General features: G+C 47.2%; 2 protein-coding genes across 9 annotated transcripts in view; one reads left to right on the top strand and one right to left on the bottom strand.

Annotated features, from left to right (window-relative positions):
* ASXL1 (ASXL transcriptional regulator 1) overlaps positions 1-19,800 on the top strand; it is a 31,170-nt gene extending 11,370 nt beyond the window's left edge. Inside the window, exons 2-12 of one of the 3 annotated variants that reach the window (XM_081867490.1) lie at positions 236-318; positions 3,604-3,712; positions 4,172-4,292; positions 6,953-7,050; positions 8,523-8,616; positions 9,734-9,871; positions 11,222-11,385; positions 11,473-11,569; positions 13,320-13,425; positions 13,973-14,558; positions 15,353-19,800. In XM_081867490.1, coding sequence (XP_081723616.1) covers positions 263-318; positions 3,604-3,712; positions 4,172-4,292; positions 6,953-7,050; positions 8,523-8,616; positions 9,734-9,871; positions 11,222-11,385; positions 11,473-11,569; positions 13,320-13,425; positions 13,973-14,558; positions 15,353-18,154 — 4,371 coding nt within the window. In that variant the 5' untranslated portion in view covers positions 236-262 and the 3' untranslated portion in view covers positions 18,155-19,800. Of the gene's footprint in view, positions 1-235; positions 319-1,844; positions 2,293-3,603; positions 3,713-4,171; positions 4,293-6,952; positions 7,051-8,522; positions 8,617-9,724; positions 9,872-11,221; positions 11,386-11,472; positions 11,570-13,319; positions 13,426-13,972; positions 14,559-15,352 lie in introns of those variants that run through there. The other 2 variants (XM_081867489.1, XM_081867491.1) reach the window with 2 other exon arrangements.
* A 1,320-nt stretch (positions 19,801-21,120) lies between these two features.
* Positions 21,121-25,905, bottom strand: part of NOL4L (nucleolar protein 4 like) — a gene marked incomplete at its 5' end in the record, with an annotated part of 145,986 nt that continues 141,201 nt past the window's right edge. For all 6 annotated transcript variants that reach the window (XM_081867679.1, XM_081867680.1, XM_081867681.1 and 3 more), the window contains one exon: positions 21,121-25,347. In XM_081867679.1, the coding sequence (XP_081723805.1) occupies positions 25,139-25,347 (209 nt within the window). In that variant the 3' untranslated portion in view covers positions 21,121-25,138. The remainder of the gene's footprint in view (positions 25,348-25,905) is intronic.

Below are 25,905 nucleotides of genomic sequence, written 5' to 3'. Positions count from 1 at the left end.
ATGCAATCCTGTCTCATTGAGCTTGGCCCTTCAGCACTGGATGAAATCTTGCCAAGCGACTCATTTCATTTTGAGTCAGCATGGGCTTGCATTGGGAATGTTATGGCCTGAAAAATCCATGTTCGATAGCTTTGTAGAAAGGCTAGGCCAGATTCTCTAACCCTTTATCTTCAGTTTGAATGCCTTAGGCTTGGGGTTTACATGCTAAGCTTGAACTGTTTATTTATCTTTTCAGGTGCTGGAAAACTACTCTGATGGACCCATGACCCCAAAACAGATTTTGCAGGTCATAGAAACAGAAGGCCTAAAGGAAATGAGGTTGGTAGTGTTCTTCGTGTTTAAGTTAAAAGTATGGTGTAGGATGAAGTTGACTTCTTTATTTCCTCTAGTGCACCTCTTCCTTGCCTTTAAAAAACTGAATTTGGTCTGAAAATGTTCCATGTCATACTTTAGGTTCAATAGGTGGATTTCCTGGATCTGTTCGAGAATTATTTTATTATTATTTTTTCAATTTATACACCGCCCTATACCCAGAAGTTTCAGGGCAGTTCACAAACAAGACCACATATAAAATCAAACCAAAAACAATAACCCAATAGCCCTGCATAATCCAGGCATGTCTAAAGTCTGTTTGGGGAGCTTAATCCAACCCCTAAAAAACCCTCAAGAACTTCAATCCTAAAGAAAGCTCAACAAGTTCAACCTTAAATAAAGTTTAACAACTTCAATCCTAAAAAAAAAGGCCAACAACTTTGGTCGGCCTGGGCCTCTGAAAAAAAGTTTGGAGCCAACTGGAATCCCATGCAATGCATAGGCTGAATTGCAAGCCCCCCCCCCCCCAACAAAGCAGTTACTTGTGGAATTTTCCCAGGCATGATGAGCAGGTGAATTTGACAAGGCTAAATGTCATGTTTAAACCCAATGGAGTTAGTTATAGCATGCTGTTGTAAAATTATCACAGAGACCTTGTACTTTGATGGCTGTTAACTGTTTTTGTCCATCGTTAGATTGTATGATCAATTGTTGCTCTTTTTCACCATGTGAGCCTTTTCCCAAGGGATTGTGGAACAGCCTCATTACTCTGCTGCTGGAAGAGCAGCACTGGTTGCCGGTTTGATACTAGACCAGGTTCAAGGCACTTGTGTTAATTCACAAAGCCCTAATTAACTTGGGCCTGAAGTATGTTACGCACTGTCTGATTTATTACGTTCCACCTTGATCGCTGAGATCCTCTGATGGTACACTTCTGATGGCTCCCCACATGGCCCCTGAGGTTTGGCTGGCTGTCACTAGAGACCAGTCCCCGCCCTGTGGAACTCCCTGCCAGTAGAGGTTCGGCAGGAACCACCTCTCTTCATTCAGACGTCTTTTGAAAACTATATTGTTTAGACAGGCTTTTGTAAGATGAGTTTTCTTTGTTAATCAGTGTATATTGACTCTCATCAATAAATGTTGTACTGGGCCTTGAAATAGTTCTGTAAAAGTATGGATTCTAAATATGTAAATAAATAAATTAATCTCCCCTCCCTCCTGAGTATAAAGTGTGTTATCAAGGCAAGAGCAAACAAGCTTGTTGTTGTTGTTGTTGTTGTCGTCATCATCGTCATCATCATCATCATCATCATTTATATACTGCCCTTCATCAAAAGATCTCATGGCGGTTTAGGTAGAGATCTGAGCCCCTACATTTATCCATGTGCATTTTATTGTTGAGTTAAAGATATACTACAGACAGAGGGAGGAATTCAGCACTGTGCTATTACAATTGTTCAATCAGTGCAAGCTTTTCATCTTGTGGGAGGGCAGGGTGGGAGTCCCATTTCACTAGCAGAACTTGTTTCACTGGCTTCTGCTAGTGCATCTGATTAGTTGAATCTGGCCCATAGTATGTTTGGTACACTCTGACGCTGTGTTTTAGGCTGAGACTCAGTTATAAGACATTTCAGAAAATGTTCAGAGTACAATCTTTCATTTTGCAACACCTTTAACTGAGACAGGAGCTTAAATGCAGGAATGAAAGTGTAGACTTAATTAGATATACCTATGGTCTCCAGCTGCATTTAATAAGGTATAGAGTTATTTGCAGATGAGATAAATAATTTTATTTGCACTTCAGAAGTAAAGTGTCCCAAGCTGGCTATACCCTGTTACTGTTTTTTTTGTCTGAAATAGCTTATCTCCCACCTGGAGTTTGAATATTTTGTGTTAATTCCATTCTGTTTTCTTTTGATACGTCATTTCCTCTCCACATGTCACCGGCATTGCTATGGAATCACTGCATGTCTACAGAAGGTAAATTACTTTCTAAATAAGGATGGGGCCTCTGCAAAAAATTGTCCTCAGGAATTTAAAATGTTTCCTCCTGGATTTCATTTCATTTCAATTTATTTGCCACCCTGGTACAGATCACAACTAACTGTGCTGTTAATTCATTAGAAATGATAAGAAGTTCTGCTTCTTTATCAGCTTAAATAATCTTACTGGCTCTTTATTTTGAAGGTGTGACATCTTTTCAAAGTAGCTGCATCTGACAGAGCACTTTACGGGAGGGGGGCACGGAGATGATGGTGTAACATATTTTCAAATTGCTTTTTTTTTCCACCCAAAGAGCTCTGCTTTCTATGTTTTGTACTTTCTGTGAATGCTTCTCTGTAAAAGGGGGCCCAAAGAAGAACATTTCATCCATTGTTACCATGTTCACGAAGCCAAGGCAGTTTTGTGTTGGGATCCAGCATAGCTAAACATCATTATGTCTTATCATTCTTTCCCAACATTTGATATTCCTAAAGAGGCAAACACATATTTGCACCTCCTCCTTGCCTTTGGCATTCTGAAATAAAAGATCATGTTATAACACAGTATGGTTTAATTTAGTTTAGTTTAGGTAAGTTTAGTTATTTATTTATTTATACGCCACCTTTTCCCCTGATGGTACTCAAGGCAGTTTAGATTCTTCTTGTCTCCACATGCAACTGTGTTTGCAGTGATGCGAAAGCATGTGGAATAGAAGGTGTGCCTTGGGCTTTTCACTTAGGAGCCCAGCATGTAGGCATAGCCAGTGGCTTCTTCAAGGAGAAGCTCAAACCACACAAGTTTGGATGCTTCTCCCACTGCAAGTTGAAGGATCTCTCTTATTTCCAACAGCAGCCAGGGAAATATACTGGGGAGGAGCGAGGCGGCTTGTTCGTGAAAAATGTTTCTGCGCTTCACCATCTCCTGTTTAAAACAATATTTTAGAATCCTTATTGTAAAATTGGTCTTGACTCGACAATATAAAATTATTTGGCCAGAATTTAACTTCAGATTGCATTACACACCATTATGTTTCACAAAATAAAAAACAGTAACTCTGGGCAAGTACTGAGGTATTTGGTTTGGTAGTGATTATTCTGATCAGGGAGTTTGATGAAAACAATATGTTCTTTATGCCGTGCAGACAGGCTGAAAGTGTCTTTTCAACACTGGGGTGTCTTGCCTTGCTGTGCTGGGTTGGGGTGGCTGAAGTAGCAGAGTTTCCATAATAATTTTACTGTTAATTATAAAGCAATGTGTGTCTGAGCTGCCATATCCAATGATGCATTTTCCCTTCCTTCCTTCCTTCAGTGGCACATCCCCGCTGGCCTGCCTGAATGCCATGCTCCATTCCAATTCAAGGAGCTGTGAGGGGCTTTTCTACAAACTCCCTGGGCGCATCAGCCTTTTCACCCTCAAGGTAAGACCAGATTGCTCTTCCTCCACACCAGAGATTTGGCAAAGGTTTAGCTAGCTGGCAAATATTGAATGAACACCTGACACATGATAGAATCTGATATCTGGACTTTCTGGCAAGCTGGGCTCACAGTCAAAGTTAACCTGCTATTCAGCTTACATATTCTAACCTGCTTACATATTTTGACCTGCTATTCAGCTTATATAACACTCATAAGATTTTTAAATATTTGAGCATTGGTGCCATAAGACCTACTAACCTGACACACAGCATGTTTTTTTTCTAAAGCCGCTGCTTAAAGCAGCACTTTTAATCAAAGTGGATGGATCGAGATTAGTGTGTTTGCTAACCCATTAACTAGGTATTGAACATCAGGGTTCCCTTGGGTTCAGTATTATCCCTGTGATTTTCCACTTTGATTCATAAGGAGAAATTCACCAGAGCTTTGATTGGTCTTTCTAGAAAGATGCTGTGCAGTGGTCCCGGAACCTGTCTGCCCCTGAAGGAGAAGAGCTGGATGATGCTGCTGATGCCGAAAGCAGTGGCTCCAACGAAGCCAGCACTGTGAGCGGCGATAATGACAGTAAGCGCCTGCTTGGCCGAGTTTTTATTTAGTTAACAGAATCTGTATAACCCTCTCAACAGTTTACAAAAAATTACTGATAAAAATCAGAAGCTAAAAACATTTACTCCAAAATGTCAAAATACAAACAATCATCACAAGTTGAAATATACATTATAAACTAAAATGATGTGTGCTTCAGATAGAATTGTAGAGTTGGAAGGGACCCTGAGAGTTACCTAGTCTGAGTGGGCTTGCCTAAGTGAAGAGGTTTGGGGCAGATGCCAAAAACATGTAATATTAATAATTTATTAATTAAAAATATTCATATACTGCTGCATCATAAAAGTATATCACAGCAGTTTACAACAATATAAAATCATAAAACCGGACAATAACATCATGAAAAGTTAAAAGCAAAAAGAAATAAAAAACAAACATCACATCAACACACCATTTGTTGGGGGGTGTAAAGAATAAGGTTACCATAACTTCCGTCATAGAGCTTCAATATGTTAATAACATATTGGAAAATGTTGATCACTTTTCCTACCTGGGCAGTTATTTTTCCACAAGGGCCAACATGGGTGCTGAAATCCAGCATTGCCTGAGTTCTGTGAATGCGGCTTTCTCCCGATTGAAGTGCAGGGTGTTTGAGGACCGAGACATTCGCAGGGAAACCAAAAAGCTCGTTTACAAAGCTATTGTACTACCAACCTTACTGAACACTTGTGAAACATGGACCGCTTAAAAACACCATCTCCAACTCCCCAAAAGTTTCTATCAACGGTGTCTCCCCAAAATTTTACATATACTTGGGAAGACAGGCGAACTAATATCAGTGTACTGGAAGAAGCAAAGATCACCAGTGTCGAAGCAACGATTCTTCAATGTCAGCTTCGTTGGACTGGTCATGTTCAGATGCCTGATTATCGTCTTCCAAAGCAACTATTCTATTCTGAACTTAAAAATGGAAAGCATAATGCTGGTGGTCAACAAAAGAGGTTAAAAGACTCTCTCAAGGCAAATCTTAAAAAATGTAGTGTAAACACTGACAATTTGGAAACACTGGCCTGCGAGTGCCCCAATTGGAGAACAGCCTTTACCAAAGGTGTCATGGACTTTGAAGACGCTCAAACTCAGGACGAAAGGGAGAAACATGCTAAGAGTATGGCACGTTTGGCAAACCCTCACCATGATCAACTCCTGCCTGGAAACCTATGTCCCCACTGTGGAAGGATGTGTGGATCCAGAATTGGCCTCCAGAGTCACTTATGGACTCGCCGTTAAGACTGTGTTCATGGAAGACAATCTTACTTAGCTAGAAGGGATCGCCAGAGAAGATGACTCTTAATTGGCTGCCTAGGCCTGGCAGAAGAGGAAAGTTTCCAGCAAGCGTTTAAAAGTTGGCAACAGAAGACAACAACAGAATACCAGCAAAGTGTTCCACAGGACTGGGCCGATGACACTAAAGGCTGTTTTTCCACTGTTGTCAAATAAGCCTCACCAACCTGGTTTCAGTAGGCAGGAAGTTCCAGACTGTAGTTGCTGCCATGTTTGAAATATAAATCCTTTCAAGTGGAGACTGAGTGGCACTTGTAAAATGTCAGTTCTACAGATCAAGGTGGTTGAGTGGGCATATGTGAGGTAAGGTGAACCTTCAAGTAAACGAGTCCCAAGTTGATATGGGTTTTATATACCAATAGTAACACCTTGAATTGTTCCACTTACAGATTGGCAGCCAGTGCAGATCTTTTAAGCAGAGGTGTAATTGTCATTAATTCTACTCATATTGATCCAGAGCAGAACTCCAGTGTATAGTTAGCAGAGTAAAAACTTAAACACATTGCAGAATTCGCAAAAAAATAGATCAGAGGCAATTAGTATTTAATCCATCAGAGCTTTACTCCTACTGAAGGCAAATGAGCGTAATGGTCACAAATCCAATACATTCAGCACTGGCCCTGTCCATAAGAAATCCAGCTGCAGCAGACTTAACTTAAGTTTACAATAAATTATAAGAAGACTAAAACCTTAACACTATATACAGAACACCACACCAGAAGGAAAAAGAGGTAGAAAAGAGTGAAACCCAGGCTCCTCCTGGCCTTATTATTATAGTCAGCATGACATTGACAGAAAGAGAGAACCAGTTTTAGCCATCTGTACTCAGTTTCTCTGAAGGAATAACCCAAACATCATGAACCTTCTGCTTGTTTCTTTCACGCAGAGAAGCTTCCAGAAGCCTCTTGGATTAATTAGAATAGGAAAGATCTCTACACATCAGATCAATACTTTCTGTACCAAAAAAGGCAAACTGACAGTAATATGCTGACAGGGGTTTCACTCCTGTGAGCAATCACACTGCAGCATTCTGCACAAATTGCACAAGGAGAGCCCCACCTTGCTGTAATCCAGGCCTGGATTCACCAGTGCCTGGATTACCATGGTCAAGCTGTCTCCGTCCATGAATGTCCAGTGTTGCTGTACCAGCTTCATCTGGCGAAAGGCACTCCTTGCCACTGAGATTACCTGAGTCTCCAGTGATGAAGCTGGATCCAGAACTGCTTACTTGCTTGCTCAGCGGAAGTGCAGCCCTGTCAAGGGCAGACAATTGGCCAACCCTGAGCTGCTTGTTTCTTCCACCAATGTTGATGGGATGATTTTTTTTTTCTTTTCAGTATCTCTAGATGAAACCTCCTCAAGCGCCTCTTGTTCCACTGAGCCTCAGAGCAAGAATGTACCTGCTGTTCGGGAGAGCCATAGAGCAGCCTCACAGGTAGAATGGGGACTTGTGGGGAGTGGGTCAAAGCAGAATGCATCAGGAAGGATAGCAATGCATATAAACCTTTTAAGTAAAAGAAGAAGTAAAAATAAAAGAAGGGCTCAACAGAGCTCTGGTGGGGTAGAAGGAGAAACCTGCAGCTGTACAGGTTGACCCGCCGTGGCAGTTCTTCAGCAAAAGTCTCTCCTTCAGTGGCTGCTATCCTCGATGGCTGAGTTCTGCCTCCACAATTGGAGGCAGAGTGCTTCTGAACACCAGTTGTTGGGATTCACAAGTAGGGAGAGTGCCTTTGCAAGATTGGGCAGGCAGACTAGAATTGCTGCATAGAAGGGCCACATAAATCACCTACTCCAGGTAGGTACCTGTCCAGAGTTTTGCTGAAGGAATCCAATTATGTAGATTTGGCAATTCGTCCAAGTATATCCCTCCCCTCCCACCACTTACTGACTTGGCCAAATTACTTCAAAAAGGAGTGTTGCTTGGCTCTTTAGGAATGAAACACAATAGGAAGTTCACAGTTTGTGTACGGTCTGCACTGTGACTTCTTCAGAATGTTCATCTGGCTGCTTATGTGCTCGAGGACTAACCAATTAACCATGTACAGTGGTACCTCGGGTTACATACGCTTCAGGTTACATACGCTTCAGGTTACATACGCTTCAGGTTACAGACTCCGCTAACCCAGAAATAGTGCTTCAGGTTAAGAACAGTTTCAGGTTAAGAACGGACCTCCGGAACGAATTAAGTACTTAACCCAAGGTACCACTGTAGGTGTGTTTTGGATTGAAGCAGAGTCACTGTGATTGGGGAATTCAACTTTGAATTAGCTTACCCAGGTACACTACCTTAGGGCTTAACCAGCAGTTAGACTCTTTACTTGCTTCCTGACTTCTTTTTCCTCTAGCCTTTAATATAAACCTGCCCTTCTAAATACATAAATTTGCCTTTTGCCTTGTCCTCAGTGAATATTGCAGATATTTGTGCTATGAATATGCCTTAGAATCTTAAGAGTTGAAGGGAGACATTGCAGGCCGCATGGACTGATCTCCAGTAAGGAAGGGGCCTCCAGTAAGGAAGGGAGAGGTGTCATTACCAAGCCTGTTGCTTTAGCCTAAACTAGGGGTCAGCAAAGTTTTTCAGCAGGGGGCCAGTCCACTGTCCCTCAGACCTTGTGGGGGGCCGGGCTATATTTTTTTTGGGGGGGGGGAATGAATGAATTCCTATGCCCCGCAAATAACCCAGAGATGCATTTTAAATGTAAAAACACCAGGCAGGCCTCACAAATAACCCAGAGATGCATTTTAAATAAAAGGACACATTCTATTCATGTAAAAACACGCTGATTCCTGGACCATCCGTGGGCTGGATTAAGAAGGCGATTGGGCTGGATCCGGCCCCCAGGCCTTAGTTTGCCTACCACAGGCCTAAACTGATATTTCCTTCTTTTGGTCTTTTCTGGGATACAGGCAAGCAAACAGAAGAAAAAGACAGGAGTGATGCTTCCTCGTGTAGTTTTGACTCCTCTGAAAGTAAATGGTGCTCATATGGAAACTTCTTCAGGTGAGCCAACTCCCCACCCCCATTGACTTTGCACATCTACATGAGCTCTCCGGTACCAAACCCCTATCTGGCACCTCTCACAAGAGCTTCCGAGTGCCATGCACAACAGAGATTCTTTGGCACTTTTTAGGTCTGCTAGGGCTCTGTGCTACACATTGTACCTTGTTCCGAATACAGCTCACTGGGAAATTGGTTTAAAGTGTCTCCTAGGCTTTGAGTTCCATCCCTGGCTTCATTTAACACTATTATTTTAACAGAAGAGAAGAAAGCAATAGCTGCAGCAGCCACCACCCGGCCTCTGCAGTTGTAGATATTTGTAGGGCCTCAGCGTGAGTAGCCTTTGTTCAGATCCTTGTTCATGGAACATTCTTGGGTTGTTGTTTTTTAGTAGATCATTTTTATTAAATTTGCAAGAATATAGAAATACAAAAAATCCACAAAAATGAGATGGCAAAAAGATGGTTAGCAGATTAAAATCTTGTACCTTCATCTGCCTCATAGCATTGTTGCATGGAAAAATTAGAGACATTTCTACTCTAAAATAATAATATTTTTTATTTATTAAATTTATATACTACCTTTCATCCAAGGATTACTGGAGTGATTTGCATTATAAAAACCATCAATATTACCATCATCAAACCATCCTAATCATTTACGTGGTGCTTACATCTAGACATTATATATGTAAAAAGAAAAGAATGAGAAGCTCTCTCAGCAGGCTTAGAGGCTGAAGACAGACAGGAAGGAAAGTAATTGTTGCCAAGCATAATGACAAGAGTAGAGGGGGCTTTGAAACCAGAGGGGACTGGGTGGGGCTGCTCCTTTCCTGTTCAGCTGCCTATCCCTTTCTGCGCTTATTCTCACTTCCTGCCTCCACCCCCCCAAAAAACCAAGATAATGGGAGCTGGAATAAGTTGTGCAAACTGAGTACTGTAATGTCAAGATTTGGGTTTCTGTAGCGTAGCATTTGCTCACCTGACCTTACCTGTCCAAGCCATAGCTGCTTACCTTGGTGGAGGTTGTGTTTAATAATAATAAGGTCCAGTGAGGAATGTGTGGAGTGTTAACGTTGTCTCGTGGGGTGCTCCTTGCTCACTGGTTTCAGGGTTCACAGGGAGACAAGTTGGTGGCGAGAGCAGCAGCAGCAGCAGCAGTTCCTCTGCCCTGAGTGGCAACACTGCTATACGCAGCAGGACAGAAATCAGCAGGGACCCTCCACAGCTGATCCGAGGATTCCGGAAACCCACAAGTGGTAGGTGCAGTCTGTTGTCTGTATCTAGATTTCTTGCTTCAAACAGAAAGAGCCCAGGGCTTTTATAGTCAAGTCCAGGCATTCAGGTCTGCCTTGGAAGTCCTGCTTTTTGTACCATCACCTTAGACCAGCACCTTTATTTCTATAGGCTTTTAATGTGTAGTTTTGCTGGTACATTTCACTGATTTTTGGAATTTGCTGTCTTTAGATGGCAATGTGCTGAATTTATATTTTTGTAATTGATGATAAATGGCTTTTGGTGTTGTTCATTGCATTGCCCTGTGGCCAGAACAATATAGAGCATTGCATAATTTTAACCTTCTTCTATACCCCTGTGAGTAAACAAACTCCATACAAATCCTCAAGGAGCAGGAACGAAGAGAATCACTTACTTGTACAGGGCTATATTTAAAGTTTCTGATAGAATCTTAAATTTTCTGACTGGGGATAAAATGATAGGCTGTTCACTTTTCTCTGTCCAGACAATTAAAATCATTTGTAAAGCATGCTTGGTTTGTGTCTCTTCTACCACCACCGCATGAGCTGATGGTGTTTTCCTGTGGTCATTTTTTAAATGACTGGAGGTGGGTGCTCCTGTTGGCCCCTGAAGTATAGTGGTGCCCCGCAAGACGAATGCCTCGCAAGATGGAAAACCCGCTGGACGAAAGGGTTTTCCGTTTTGGAGGTGCTTCGCAAAACAAATTTCCTATGGGCTTGCTTCGCAAGACGAAAATGTCTTGCGAGTTCCTGCGGGGTTTTTTTCCTCCCCCCCCCCTTTTTCTAAGCCGCTTATCTGCTTATCCGCTAAGCTGATAAGCCGCTAAAAGCCGCTAATAGCGCTAATCCGCTAAGCCGTCAATGGGCTTGCTTCGCAAGATGAAAAAACCGCTAGACGAAGATACTCGCGGAACGGATTCTTTTCGTCTTGCGAGGCACCACTGTATAGAGCTGGGGAGGTGTTCACTGAATGAAGCAAGCAGCCCCAGGCCAGTTCTCTCTCCTTTGGGGGCCTGTCATTTTGCTTGGGGGTAGTTGCCACATCCACACATCTGTCCAGACACACTCCAGCTGTTTTCCTCCTGGAGCAGAAAGCTCTTTAGGCAGGAGGCCTCAGCGGTTTCAAAGTGGCTCCATTGTGCTTGGCATTCAGGTGATGCCAAGGTTTTTTGAAAGACCTAATTGTTCAAGCTGCCTGTATCGGCCTGTGCTGCTGTCTGTTGATTTGTGGAAACCTGCTTGGAAGTGCCTTCTGTGTTTTGGAGGGCTACAGCTACCGGGTTGCGGGCAGGGCCTCTTGCATGTAGACTGTGTAAATATCCCTGGTTTTATGAGACTCTTTGGCAACTGCAGGACAAATGAAGAGGAACCGAGGCGATGATATAGACTTTGAGACGCCTGGCTCCATTCTCGTCAACACAAACCTGCGAGCGCTGATAAATTCCAGGACCTTCAATGTTTTGCCCCTGCACTTCCAGCAGCAGCTGCTTCTCCTTCTCCCGGAAGTGGACAGGCAGGTAAGGATCCCCACCAGCCACGTCTTGCCCCTCTGTTCTGCGACACTTGTGCAAGCTTCTCATCTGCTGTGGCTTGTTTCCTTTTAGGCCGGGACGGACGGGCTGATGCGGCTTAGTGGGAGCGCTCTGAATAACGAGTTCTTCACCCACGCAGCCCAGAGCTGGAGAGAGAGGCTGGCTGATGGTAGGTGCCTGGGGTGGAGCGGCTGCTTTGGTAGAGGCCAGGCAGTGCAGAATACACTTAAAGTCAAACTCCCCGGATCCTGCTTTGTGGTGGTGCAAGTCACTCTGCACCTGTTGATTTACGAGGTGGCAGGAGCACAGGCTCCAAACAACTTTAACAGAAACATTGGCGGCTTTTCCCCAGGGTCAGCATCCATCTTCTTCGCTGACCTTCCACCTTGCAGACAGAGTCAGTAAAATCTAATTCTGTCTGCTTTAGCAGCAAAGCCTGTTGGAGTGCGAGGCCTCAGGCGCCTCCTGCTCTCCTCAGTTGTGTAAGGTGACTTGGGAAAAAATCTGTGGGAAGCTTCTGGTGGATTATGAGGCATCGGTGGTGATACCTCTGTATTTTCAGGGCAGATCATCAATTTGGCTCTTAAGTATTTTGAATGATCTGCATGGCTCAGAAGTACAGTGGTACCTCAGTTTTTGAATGCCTCGGAAGTCGAACATTTCGGTTTTCAAACTCTGAAAACCCGGAAGTATCCATTTTTGAACATGCCTTGGAAGTCAAATGGCTTCCGCTGTGTCCCCCCCCCCCCCATTTTCTCTACTGAGTTTGCCAACCGCCCTTTGTGCCTCGGTTTTCAAATGTTTCGGAAGTCAAACTGTCTTCTGGAATGGATTACGTTCGAAAACCGGGGTACCATTGTACTTCCACCTCCTAGGCCAGAAAGCCAGTCTAAAATCAGAGACTCGTGCAATTGTTTTTATGAATTTATTTTTAGCCAACTTGATCACTGTATACTTTTAGTGAAAAGGCAGGGTATATACGATCCTTTCAGCTCTGAGTCTGTATTAAAAGATTAAAGATCCTCATCTTGCTGAATCCCTGGAGGGAGAAATCTCTAAAGAGGAAGGCAGCCAAAATACTTTTAGGTTTCCTTTTATCTCCCTTTTAAAGATAACAGCTTTTGGCACCAACTTGTATTCTAAGAAACCTGTGAGTGTCTGCCATGGAGCCAATTTGTTGCAAACGATTCTGGGCTTTGTTCTAACCTAGGGCACCCTCTTTGGCATTGACATTGTCCTCATGCAAACTTAAGTAGGTGCTTTGAATCTTGCCCAGGCTGTCCTCTAGCTATGCATTGTAGCTATACATTGCAGGGGACAATTAGTTGTGTGGTGAACAAGCTGTGTTTGGGGGGAACCTTGTTCACCACACTTGTTTCCTCATTGAGGAACCCCTGAAATGCTGGGGGGAACTCCAAGGTTCCCTGGATCATGGCTCCTCTATTGCTCTGAAGCACTCAGTTGCATCCAGCAGGGCCCATTCCTCTTGCTCTCCTTTTCTCATGCACCCTCTGGAGCAGATCTTGAAGATGCATCAGGGACTGCAGGGGAGAGGAAAGGGGAGATCTGTTGCGAAAGTGGAATGGCAGCATTTAAGACAGTTAGAAGAACTCTGTCAGTTAAAGAAAAAGTTGTTCATATGTAATTAACGTAAGACTTCAAAGAACATGCAAAGCATTCAGCAAAGCTTCCCCACGTTGATTGGTTTTTAAAAATGATTTTGCCCCAATTAATGCTGTCCCTTTGGCACCAAGGCAGAGTCCCCCTGAGATCATTACAGCTCACCTGACAAGAGCGCAAAAGTATAGTCTCTTCTGCCCTGGACTTAACCCTGCCATGCACTTGCCTGATGCCACATTTGTTGAGTTGGGATACTAGCACCTGCTGCTTCCAGCTTCTCATTGTTGGCTTTTTTGCAGGGGAGTTCACTCATGAAATGCAGGTTCGCATAAGACAAGAAATGGAGAAGGAAAAGAAAACAGAGCAGTGGAAGGAGAGGTTTTTTGAGGACTACTATGGGCAAAAGTAAGTGGGTGTTTTTATTGAATATCTTTTAAAAACAAAACCACAAGCTAACTTCACCTGTTTCTGTGCCAACGTTTGTGGGGGTAGGGAGTGTAGTGTTGCAAGGGGGCCTGCAGAGGTTTAACTCTCTCAGGGAGGCCACAGTTCACCATCTCTACCTCCAACCTTTTAATTTTTAAAATGAATTTTTACAGGTGATATCCAGCCAAGTCATACTTGGAATAGACTAATCTAATTTAATTGACCCAAGTTCCTAATGCTGGCTATCACCCTAGGTCTTTCAATTTGCAAGGGCAAGTAAAGTTCTGGCAAATGAATATGAAGGCAATGGGTTGACCTAGCAAGAATTTGCACTTTTTAAAAATGCTGTAGAAATTTTAACGCAGAATTGCTTTATAACGTACAACAACCTAAGTTTATCCTGAGGTGCCCCAGTTGATCTTGGCTACTGGCTCAGGCAAGGTGTCAAGTTCCAGTAGAATCAGAATAATATCATTAACTAATTTGGGGTTCCTTTCACTTCCTGCCTTGTGTCCCTGACCTACAGGCTGGGCTTGACTATTGAGGTGCCTCAGCAAGAAAAAGGAGCTCCAGTTAACAGAGAGACCAGGGCTTCCTCAGCCTCCCAAGAGGAACCTCCAAGGGTGCAGCGTGGCCCTGTCACCCGGCAGCGAGACGGACACTTGAAGAAGCGTGCCCTCCGGTGCAGAACCCGGGAGAGCCTGAGCAAACTCGGCGAGGCAGAGCACGTGGAGGCGGCCAAAGAGGTACCATCCCCGGAGCCGAAGTCCCCCAGTCAGAGGGACGCGAAGCCGGAAGTGGACTTGTGCGAAAGGAGCCGGGTGTCTCCGAAATCGGAGATTTCGCCTGAGGCGACCAGGATCCAGAGCAAGGTAGAAGATGCGATGCCGGCGGCCGCGGCGTTGGGCAGAATCCCCAGCCTGTCCCAGGAGCCCCAAGACCAGGAGTCCAAGGAGCAGAAGAGGAAGTGCTTTGAGCAGGCTGCCTCTGCCTCCTTCCCCGAGAAGAAGCCCCGGCTTGAAGATCGTCAGTCCTTTCGTAACACAATTGAAAGTGTTCACCCAGAAAAGCCACAGCCCACCAAAGAGGAACCCAAAGTCCCACCCATCCGGGTAAGTAACAGCCTCATACCAGGTCGTACAGGCCTTTGGGGACCAGAGCTAGAGCGACCTGGAGCAGCCTGTGTTTGATAGTCTCCTTCTCTCTCTCCCTCTGGGCATGGGTGGGGAAGGCAGGCAAGCAAGCAGGTAGGTGGATGAGCTTGGAAAAGCCTTCCCTCCCTCAGAAAGAAAGCTTATTCTCTCTTCTGCTTGCTCGTCTGTAAATGGAGGGGTTTCTCTTGCAGTTACTTCCAACAAAGCCTTTTGCTTGGTTCAGTATAGCTTAAATGCACCCACGCCATTAACAGCTTTGGGCACTGTCCCCCCTCTTAACTTGGTTCCGCTTGGACAACTTTGGAGAGCCTCTTCCATGCCCTCAGCCCCAGTCCCATTTGGGTCAGTTCCTAGAGCTTCACTCTTAGCAGAGCTTCAGCTTGCACCTTCTGGGTGAGAAAAGGTCTGAGTTGGAAGGTTTTTCCTGGGCGTACAGATTTTTTATAGAAGTGTTTTATTTGCTGCCTGCCCAGAGCTCAAGGTTCTTGCAAAAACAATGAAAAGCATTAAAAGACGGTACAACAAAAACCCAACTAGCTTATCAGATACTCCTTCTTCCTAGGACTCTGGTAATGAATGCCTTTGCCTGACTTCATTCCCAGAAATCTTTTGAGAATAACAGTTGAAATGATGTGCTTGCAAGTTTACTGGAGCCCCATCGAGGGCTCCTGTGCAGTAATTCTAAAGCACACATATCCAAGCACCAGTGCATTGTGTAAAACTGCTATTGTTTTTGTCTGCTTGTTTTACAGATTCAACTTTCCCGCATCAAACCCCCCTGGGTGGTTAAAGGTCAGCCAGCCTACCAGATATGTCCTAGGATTATCCCCAATACAGAACCCTCCGGCCAGGACAGAAACGGGGACTCAGCCTCTGCTGACTTTAAGGCCTGTGCTGTGCAAGGCAGGATCCAGCGAGAGGCTGCTTCTCCTGCCACCGCCATTGGAGGTGGGGGTGGGCCGGGAGGAGGTGGAAGGAACACGGATGAAGGCGGTGGTGGTGGTGGCGGCGGCGGCAGCGGCAGCGGCTGCAGGATCCGGCAGCCCGGTCACCGCCCCAAATACTGGCGATCGAAGAGAACTCGTGGGAAGTGCAGGTCAGATTTACAGCGAGCACAGCTACTGTCGTTTTCACACCTAGAAGAGGAGATCGGCTTTGAGCTGGTCAAAGCAGACTCTTGCGTGCAAAAGGCCTCTTCCCCACAGGCAGAGGGAGATTTTGCATTTGGGCAGGCCTCCAGCCTGACTTCACTTCGGTCTGAAGGTGCTACCCAGCTTGCAGAAGCTTCTGGGGGCAGCTGCTTGGGTGGCGCTGTGGCTGAGCCGTCCCTTGGTCACCTAGCCACGGAGACGCCAGTGGGCAGTTCTGGGCAGCTCCCAAGTGATATAAGTAGTGAACCGTCTGCAGGCGCTGCTTCCCAAGAGGGACGTGGTAGGAAGGAGGGAAGTGAATTTTCTCCAAGCAGCAAACAAAGCCGTTCTCCAGTGGCTCTCTTCAAAGGTGCAAGTAGAACGGAAGGGCATGAGCATGGCCACTGTTCCCCTCCGAATTGTGCCTCTATTCTGAAAGAAACCACCTTTGGTACTTCTAGCCATACCGTTGGTCTGGAGAGCAAACTAGAAAAGGGGCCAGATATGACATCTGGCCCAAACATAGAGGAGCATATCCCCAATCCAGAGAACTCCAGCATTGTTGGGACAGAGGAACTCTCCTCACAGTTCCACATGTCCCCAAGCCAGCTGGCCCCACAGCGGCACGAAAGAGAAACGCCAGGCGGGCTACGCAACACCAGCAAGGATGAAGTTTCTCCGTCGAAGCCATTGCCGCTGTCTGAAGGCCTTCCCCCGTGGGAGGTGTTGCTGAGGACAGGAGTGGAGACAGACGGACAGCAGGCGAAGGCCAAACCAAGCACCAGCCTCTCCAGTGACGAGGAAACCAGGAGCATTCTAAGCGAGACAACGGAGACGGCATCCGACTTGGAAGCTGAGCTGACAGATGAGAGCGCAGAGTTGGGGCAAGACGACAGCAAAGCTACCGAGAAAAGAGCTGATCCTGACAGGGGCCACCAGGAGGAACATAACAGGATCAAATTAGAAAGTTTGGTTAGAACTGACACTTCCTTGTGCAGGGAGGGCTTGCCGTCAGAAGCAGGGACCACCAACATCTGTCAACTGCAGGCATCTCGTCTGCAGGAAGCTTGTAAATCTTCCCTCCATGTTGATGCAGAAGGCCAGGAAAGACCTCTGGTGGTGGAGACTCCCAAGCCTCTATCTATAGAAGCAAGCAACCCTCTGGTGGTTCAGTTGCTCAAGGGAAGACTGCCTCTCAAAACAGTTCTTCCAGGGGCCCATAGCAGCCCTAACATAGTAGGTGCAGCCTCCTCTCTGAACAAAGTTTGTTCTTTCCCAATGGAGACCAAGTGCAAGAGTTCCCTTTCCCAAAAGCCCTCTAGGGATGAGGGGCTGGACACAAGTGGCGAAGTCGGCAATGGATACTGTGCACCAAGGTTTCTGAGGGACTTCCCCAAGAGGCAGTGCACTTCTGGCCCAACACCTTTGCCTGTGGAGAGGGTAGAGAAGGAACCAGAGAAAAGCTCAGACTCTCCAGATCGAGCAGTGGGTACTTCCCAGAAACCTGATAAGCTGGGCCTGGGAGGAGCAACGTTCTCCTCCTGCACTTACAACAATAGAAAAGATTCCTCTGCCGCTGTCCCTGCAGAATCTCTTGCCCCTGGGAGCCCAGAAGAGAAGCTGAAAGCGACTGGCACAACCTCTCTGGGTCCAGATCAACCGAGAGGAGGAGCTCTTGGGAAGAAGGTCTTTGGTTCTGGCTTCCCCTGCAGTGCAGCTGCCAGAGCCCAGCACCCCAGAGTCCTGGAACCCTCTCCCATCCTGGGCATGCTTTCACACAGTAAGCTGCTGCCGCCCCCCAAGAGTGCCGCGCCTGGACATGGCGTGCAAGTCACAAGGGAAGACTGGCCTCCGAAGCAGCGTGCGCACGTTGGAGGAGGCGGTGGCAGAGGAGTGGAGAACAAGAAGGTCCTGCCATGCTCTGGCCCAGCCAAGAGGAACGTGGAGAAGAGGAAGGAGGCCCCTCCAAGCCCTGTGGAGCTGATGGAGCACCTGCAAAGCAGCCCTCTTGTTGGGAACTTGCCCTTTTTCAAGTGGCCAAGGGAACTGGGGAAGGGACTTGCCCAACCCCTGGAGCCTTCCTCCATCCCTTCCCAGCTCAACATCAAGCAGGCGTTTTACGGGAAGCTTTCAAAGCTGCAGCTGAATTCTGCCGGCTTCAATTACGCCTCCAGCGTGCCAGGCTTCCCCAGGAGCCTTGCAGGAAGCATGATGCAGCTAAGCCACAAAGCGAACTTTGCCGCGTCCCGTGGCATGTCCCTCTCTGCACAGATGTTTGCCGATAGCGGCAGCATGGAGGAGATTTCACTCAAGTGTTCATGCAGCCTTAAAGCCATGATCATGTGCAAAGGCTGTGGGGCGTTTTGTCACGACGACTGCATTGGCCCCTCCAAGCTTTGTGTGTTGTGCCTTGTGGTAAGATGATGAATTACGGCCCTGGAAAAGGGATTTGGGGGGGTGGGAGCTGTATATTTCGTGTGTCTGTTTTGATAACGAGGATTCTGGAATCTGTACACAAAATATTCTGGTCATAATAGAGGCAATGTTAGCACTGTATATTTGATTTTCCTGCTAGGATTGGAGCATCCCATTTCTGAGGGGTTCCCAGCCCCCACCCACAAGAATTGCTGAACATTCTGCTTGCTTAATGCCTTCCTTGGCACTAGTGATTTGTGTTCCTTGAGCCCTTTGAGGAGGGAGGTTTGCTCCATGGGAACTGGAGCCAGCACCATCCTTTTTACTTTCTTTCTTAGTGGCTGGGTTATGTAGACCCCTCTTGGCAGGGGGAGCAGAATTCAGTCTTCCATTCTCCCTTCCTGCAATCTTCCCGGCTTGGGTTGGGGGGGGGGGAGAGGTGGTTGTTTTTCTAGATCCTTCCACTTAGAGAGAGCAGGAAATAAATGGTTGTGGGCTTCAGGGCTGGACTGCAGGACGAGGGTCACCACCGAGATGGTGAGTGTGGCGTCATCTTCCGTATTGGAGGGGCCTGGCTGTGTGCAGCTGTGTCAGGGCAGAGGCTTCAGCTGCCATTGTCTTCTGTCGCAGGCAGCCTCTGCGCCAGAGGAATTGTAACCACCAAGGGGCAGTGGGGCTGGGTGTGACCTTTTTATTTTCTAAGCAGAAATTTTTAAACTTTTTGTTCTTGGGTGTAAAAAGTGAAATGTTTGGCTCCTATATGTACCCTCTATGCATCTGTTGGATCATGTATTTATATGTTGTACACAGTACTGGGCAATTCTGTAAATTGATGTTATGTACATAAAAGGGTTTTTTAAAATTCATTTATTTTTCAGGCTGCAGCAGTATTGCATTAAAGTGGTGTCGGTTACTAATTGCTGTCTATAATCGGAGCTGCTGTGTTCTGTCCTGCCTCATGCCTGCCACGGCCTCTCCTGCTCTTTGAGCGAGAGGTGCAGCGTTTGTTTCAGGACTCGCTCAGCTGCTCTGGCTCCGAAGTTGTGCTTCTCACTGCCCCTCTTGCAACTCTAGAGGGAGCTGGAGGCAAGCACTCAGGTGGCACGTTTAGCCGGTGGGAGCAGGCAAGCCAGCGCGCCTCGCCTTGGGGTGCCCTGCGTTGGCTGAAGCGGGCTTCCCTCTTGAGGGGCGAGGGAGGAAGCAAAGACTCCATTTTCATTAGAGCAAATGGATAGCGAAGGTCAGTCATCTTCCTCTTCTCCTTTAGCTCCTACCTACCTCTTCCTTGACCGGACTCCTCTTTTTCATTAATTGTAGCCCTCCCCGCTCAAAAGCTATAGAAGTGTAAAACCTGGACCTCGTTTTCCAGAAAGGTTTACTCTTAAACCAATGTAGCAGCTTTTTAGTTGGAAACATGGAGATGAGAGAGGTTAAAAGAATTGCGGTATTAAAGGCAACTAAGCTGATGGTCTAAAACCTGCTTACCAAAGATGGGGGGGGCAGAGTTGGGGCCCCTCACTCTGCACCCCCTCGGGGCCACTGTAGTGTACAGACTGATGCTGGTCTGGTGGGGAGGGGGAGTCCTCTCTGATGACCCCTGGTGTTGTATGTCCCTTGTGGTATTGGAAAAAAAATAAACATTTTGAAAAAGCAAACTTGTGGTTTTAATCTTCCTTCTGATATTTCACCAGTTCCATGCAAGGGAATTAGCAAGGAGGGATGTTCTTGAGACTTGCTTCTTGTGCAATGCAATAACACAGCTCCCTGCTGGAAAGTATCCCACACTGAAGTTGCCCTGGGTGGGGCTGCACTCCCCTAGGAGATTTGCAGATGGGAGGCGTGCTCCTGTATTCAATGCTGTCGTGAGGTTTTGGGTGGTCTTGTTGGCTAGGATTGCCTTTTTCAGCTCTGGCTGGTTCACTAACTCCAACTGCTGCTGGAGGGAGATGACTCGGCCACCATATTCCATGCTCTGGTAACTGCCATATTGGATTATTGCAGTGCACTGAATGTGGGGCTGCCCTTGAAGACTCCTCTGAAACTTTAGTTGGTCCAAAAGTGCAGTGGCTACATTACTGGCTAGGGTTCTATTTAACATGTGTGTTAAGGGATGCGGGTGGTGCTATAGTCTAAACCACAGAGCCCTAGGGCTTGCCCATCGGAAGGTTGGCAGTTCGAATCCCTGCCACAGGGTGAGCTGTTGCTCGGTCCCAGCTCCTGCCCACCTAGCAGTTTGAAAGCACATTAAAGTGCAAGTAGATAAATAGGTAGCGTTCCAGTGGGAAGGTCAACGGCGTTTCCGTGCGCTGCTCTGGTTTCGCCAGAAGTGGCTTAGTCATGCTGGCCGCATGACCCGGGGAAACTGCGGACAAACGCCGGCTCCCTCAGCCAGTAAAGTGAGATGAGCCAGAATCGTTCACAACTGGACTAAACTGTCAGGGGTGCTTTACCTTTACCCTGTGTGTTAAAACAGCTGCACTGGTTGCCAGGTTAGTTTTGTGCCCAATTCAAGGTGCTCACATTAGTGTTTAAAGCCCTCAATGACAAATACCCAAAAGACCACCTCAGGTGCTGAGATTGGTCGAGGAGGCCTCCTGGTGGTAGTTCCTCTGTCCTTAAGAGGCCTGGAAGGTGGTAGACAGAGAGATTGCCTCTGTGGTGGCCTTTAAGTTATGGAACTCCCTCCCCACACCCAGAGGTGCACCTAGCAACTTTATTATAAAGCTGACATCAAATGCTGAAGAAAGGTGCCTGCTAATCCTGGCTTTTGGCATGAGGTGCATATATTTATTTTTCCATAAGTTATTTTCAACTGGTTTTAATGTAACTCATCCTGGGATCTTAGGGTGAAGGGAGGACGCTTAATTAATTAATTAAAATAATAACAGATTGGACCAGAACACTGCTCTGCGTAGGCCTACAGATGGGAGAAGTCTACAGCTGCTTGGGAGCCATATTGGAAACTAGAAGATGCGTTCTGTTTGTTATACAGTGTTTATTAAGTAGATTCAGTCTTATAATATGATATACAGACTCAAAAAAATTCCACATACTTATGAAATCAGTGCATTTAGCAAGTAATACCATGGATGGAAAGAACCGCTCGATTTAAACAGTTCGTTGGTCTTTTTAAGTGAATGGGACAAGGAGGTTGGCCTGTGCTACTCATTTCACAAACAGAACAGAATTAAGTTGCATTACATAGAACAAACACACGTTCTAAGAATTAAAATATTAAGCCACATTTACTGGAAAAAGATCCACTGTATATAACACAAAAAGTATTTCCATAGCACATGGAGGAGGAAGTGCCCATCTGCTTAGAAGAGCCACATGAAGTTGCATAGGTGCCTGTCAGGGAAGGTCTTTTTTAAGAATTCAAGAGATTTAAGCCATAAAGTGTCACCTTCTCAAGCTGGTTTTAAGTGCCATTTCCTTCCTCTAGCGTCTCTAGGGAAGTAGGGTGCCTCTTGGGCTTTGTCAATAGCTGCTGGAGGTCTCGTTCCTGGGTCACGAGTGCCCCACAGCCCCCGTTTCTTGTGCCTTGGTGCTCAGGGAGCAGAAGACAGAATTAAGTAGTGCCATCCTGTGGACTGACTAGCGAGGGAGATTCTAGCTGTTTGCTTTCACCTTAGTCCTACCGTATTAAAGATCCCGATAACTGAACTGGTCGCTGGAGAACACGGAATGAATGGCTTGTGTACAAACCCTTTGGGTTGCAGCAGCACATCCCAGGAGTGGGGCGGGCATGCGCGCTTGTGCACAGAGATGGGCAGGGTGCCGATGAGAGAGTCTGTGGCTCTGCTAAGCAGATGAACAAAGGGTGAGGGGGTGTCTCACCAAGAGCAGGTCTTGCAGAACACGGGATGTGCTGGGAGTTCTGTACATGTAAACAGTACACTTTCACTGAGTCCAAAGTCAGGAGCAAAAAGTACAAAGGTTCACATTGGTCTTAGGTAGATACAGGCGAAGAACTGAGCTGTACAGCTCTGAAACAACAACCAAACCGAACTTTCTCTAAAGCACCACTAAATTATATAAAAATCAGACCATGGACAGATTGTAGTTGGTATTCCGGTGAAATCACTAGGCTACCTTGTAAAAAGTTTTACAAAAAATTACAAATCAAAATCTTATTTAACCCTCTGAGTTCAAAGCAGCATTTCTCGTAAATGAACTGGTACTAAACATTACAGCCGTCTATGAGAGAGGGGAGAATGTTCGGGGGGGGGGTGTTTCTACTTGGAATCCTGCGAATGCCTTTCCCTGGCCCAAAATGCTGCTACGGGGAAGGAACTTGTGGGTGGAGATTTCTCCTGTTTTTGTAAAAAGACCTGCCAGCCCATGAGTTCTGTGGGTTCTTGTCCTGTTTTTAAGAACAGGTGGGCTGGGCCTTCTGCAGGAATCAGGGTCCCTACTCAATAGGGATCATCGGCTGAAGACCACAGAGATGTCCTAAGACAATTAGAGCTATAAACACACACAAAAAAGATGGCTTCCGTGGCCCAAATGTGACCACAGATGCTATACTTACCTGAACTCCACCCAACCCTGATGTCGGTTGTGAGCCCCGGTTGGCTTTCTCGTTGGTCTCGTTCCATGAGCCTTATCAGATCAGTCTCAAAACATTCTAACCAGTGGTTTAAAAAACGAAAGCAGCAACATACGCACACGAAGCCAAGTTCCAAAGTGATCTAGTGAAGAGGACTCTAAAATGTTACACCCGGGGTGGGGTGGGGTGGGGGAGACCTTTACCTAAGTAGCCCGTTCTCTTGGGTAAACAGCCCCCCCCCCACCTCATGGCTATGTCTCCTGGTGGCGCCTCCAGCAATGCGAAGGCCGCACATGACAAAACCGAACACCAGGATTTTATTACGGACAGCGATTGTCTCTGCCACACTTTCAACGCTCGGGGTTGCACAGAAGCAGTGTGGAAAGGGCTGATTCTTTCCTGGGCCTTTCACAATAATAAATATTTACAGAAAATCAAAGTTGAGAGGGAGAAGCAGCAGGTCACGCGCGCCTGGGTGTTCTCTGCTGCAGAGGAAATCAAGAGAGAAGGGGGGCTGGAAGGAGGGCCTTCCCTGGAACCCCTGGGGTGTCACTCGGCGGACTAAAATTAGAGAAACTCTGGGGATGTGAACTAGGATCAGGAATTCTCATGTGCCACAAAGCCACGCTCACGGAGAAACAATGCAACCGAGCCATGAACAGCCGCAATTGCCAAGGGTCTGCAGTAGTTTGTTCCTGAGAACTTCTTGGGTTCAAAATGTGGCTTAAAACTTAAGTCTGATCCCAAGCAAATATACGGGGAAGAAAGTTCCTCTCAAACAAGCAAAAGTCGTTTCCGTACAAACTGGGTGTAGGAATGGAGTGTTGTATTTCTTTCACCTCATGAAACAAGGCAAATAAAAACTCAGAACAAAAGAAGCTCACTTCCCATAGGAAAATGGCCCAGAATTCCTGGCCAATGAGGCTTCCAACTTAGGAGTGCTGCTGCTGCTGCTGCTGCAAATTTCTCCTAAACTTTGCAAGGGCTGGTACTCTGTAGCCCTTTCCCTAGCAAGCTGTGGCATCATGGGGGGCAGTCAAAGTTACCCAGCTGGGAGCAGAGGGGAGGTGTAGCAAATTCACCCCACCTCCGAGGCCTTGAGCTTTCTGGTGTCTTCTGCTGGCACTGAGCAGTTCCCACGGCCTGGCTCTGCTGCCTCAGCTCCTCCATTCCTGATTTTAGCAGCACTGAAAAAATATTGCACTGAGCAAAAAAGCAAGTGCATTTCGTGGGTGGAGAGGCATGGGCGGGGGCTGTGGGAAGGAGAACTGGAGGGGAGAAAGTAGTGGCTCAAGCCCAGTTCCACGCATCAGAAACTGGGCTTCGTGCAGGAGTCCTTTGCCTAGTTGGCTGCAAAAAAGCCTTTATATAAAAAACAAAACCTTTCCAGGAATGACGTGAACAGGAAGCTGCATTTCGTCCCTTCCCTTTCCCCTTCATGTAGCTAATGCAACCTGGCCCCTCCCCAAAAAACAAAGTTAGGAAGGGCAGCGAGGAACAGGCCTGGTCTGCTGGCTCAAATGCCCCTGAGGGTTGACGACTGGACTCTTCCCCGAGTCTGGAAAAAACCCACAACGCAGAGTGAGGTAGAGTGTGGAGGAAGAAGGCTGGGCAGCTGCTTCTCTTCTGGGCCCCAGGGGCTTTTCCTTTAAAGTGACCAGAGCAAGTCCTGCTAACTGGAAGTGGCTGGGGGACGGGGCTGGCCTCTGAGCCCCGCGGCTTCTGCCATAGGGCTGCCTGGTGGAAAAGTGGGAGAAGAGGCAGAGGGTCTGCAGCTGCCTGGGCGGCTGGTCTCCTCATCCTCACCCTCCAGCCCCCCGGGAACACGGGACGGAATGTATGACGGTGCAGGATTAAACCTCCTCCTCATCTGACAGACACAAAAGTGGCAAATCTGTACAAACTAAAAAATTCATTTTCAAAAAAAGAGAAAAAAATAAATTAGGGGGTGGGGGGAGAGAGGGAGAAGGGGAGGAGAAATCCTGGCGAGGAAGGGCCCGTTTCTCAATAAATATGGAATTTCTAAGACATGGAAGAGGCAGGAGGGGGGCAGGTGCTGGAAAGGGGGCTCTACAAAAGTAAATTCTGACTGTGCCTGTAGCTCCATCCCCCCCACCAGCTCTCCCCACCCCAACGTCTTCCTCCCCCCCCCAAAATAGTCCTACGTCTCTCCAGGCTGCAGGCCGGCTCCTTTGGGTCGGTGTTGGAGTGCACTGGCGCAGGCAGGTTCAAAAGGCAGGTCCTCAGGCCCCGGGCTCCTGCTCCAAGAAGAAACAGATCTTTTTGGATCCCACCTTATAAAAAAATAGTCAGAACCTGTGCCAGCTTGGAGGTGGTTGGTAGGCAGAGCAATGGCCAGTCCTGAGCAGATTATCAAAGGGAGCCCCTCTGCAAGCAAAGGACAGTGTCTTCTGGCACAGGAGCCAAAGGGAGGCCAGCAGTCAGTTCTGCTGTAAAATGAGGTTTTCCAGTTCATCTGCAGAGCGGAGGAGGAAGGCTGCGGACTCCCGGTAGCCGGCAATCAGCTGCCGCACCGCACTGATCTCCGTGGGGCTGAGCTGGGCGGCTGGCACCCCCCTGTTCGTGCTGTTGGTGGTGGCAGGGGTGGGGGTACTGGGCGCCCCACTTTTCATGCTGAGGTCGGTGGGGCCTGCAGGCAAAGAGCAGGAGAGGGGCGGTCAGGAAGCACAAAGGATGCAGCTAGCAGGCGGGTCATGGGGGAGCCTGCCCTCCTCCCCAAAAGCCCTGCCCCGGAAGAGAGATTTCCCGTCACAGGGATGCCTCTGGCAAGAACACAACCCGTGTGATTTGGGTGGCTGTTTTGGCTTTAGTGTGACTGTCGTGAGCCAAGGGGCAAAGCGGAGCACACGTTTAAAGAAACGGAGGAACACCCGCATGTTACATCAGTGTTAGCAAGCAATGGCTGTTTGGGCTCTGGGACCACATTGCTCCCCAAACACTGTCTGTGGCTGCCTCCAGAAGGATAGGGAGGCAGGGCAGCCCAGGGAGGTGTAGATAGCCAAGGAGGGAGCTTTGGGCGGGCTTGACAGGCCAACCATATGCCCTAAGCAGGGCGCAGGAGATACCAGGTTTGAGATGGGAGCAAGGAGCCCTGAACAGAGAGGAAGCAAGCAAGCTGGGAAAGCGCCAAGCAGAAGGCGGCCTGAGGCCGCAGGGCTCTCCAGCAGAGGAAGGGCCAATGCCCCCC

The sequence above is a fragment of the Podarcis erhardii genome (genome assembly GCF_964252035.2).
Source record: "Podarcis erhardii genome assembly, chromosome: 6".
Lineage (NCBI taxonomy): Eukaryota > Metazoa > Chordata > Lepidosauria > Squamata > Lacertidae > Podarcis > Podarcis erhardii.
Note: the sequence above shows the minus strand (reverse complement) of the source record. Positions and strands in the feature narration are given on the sequence as shown.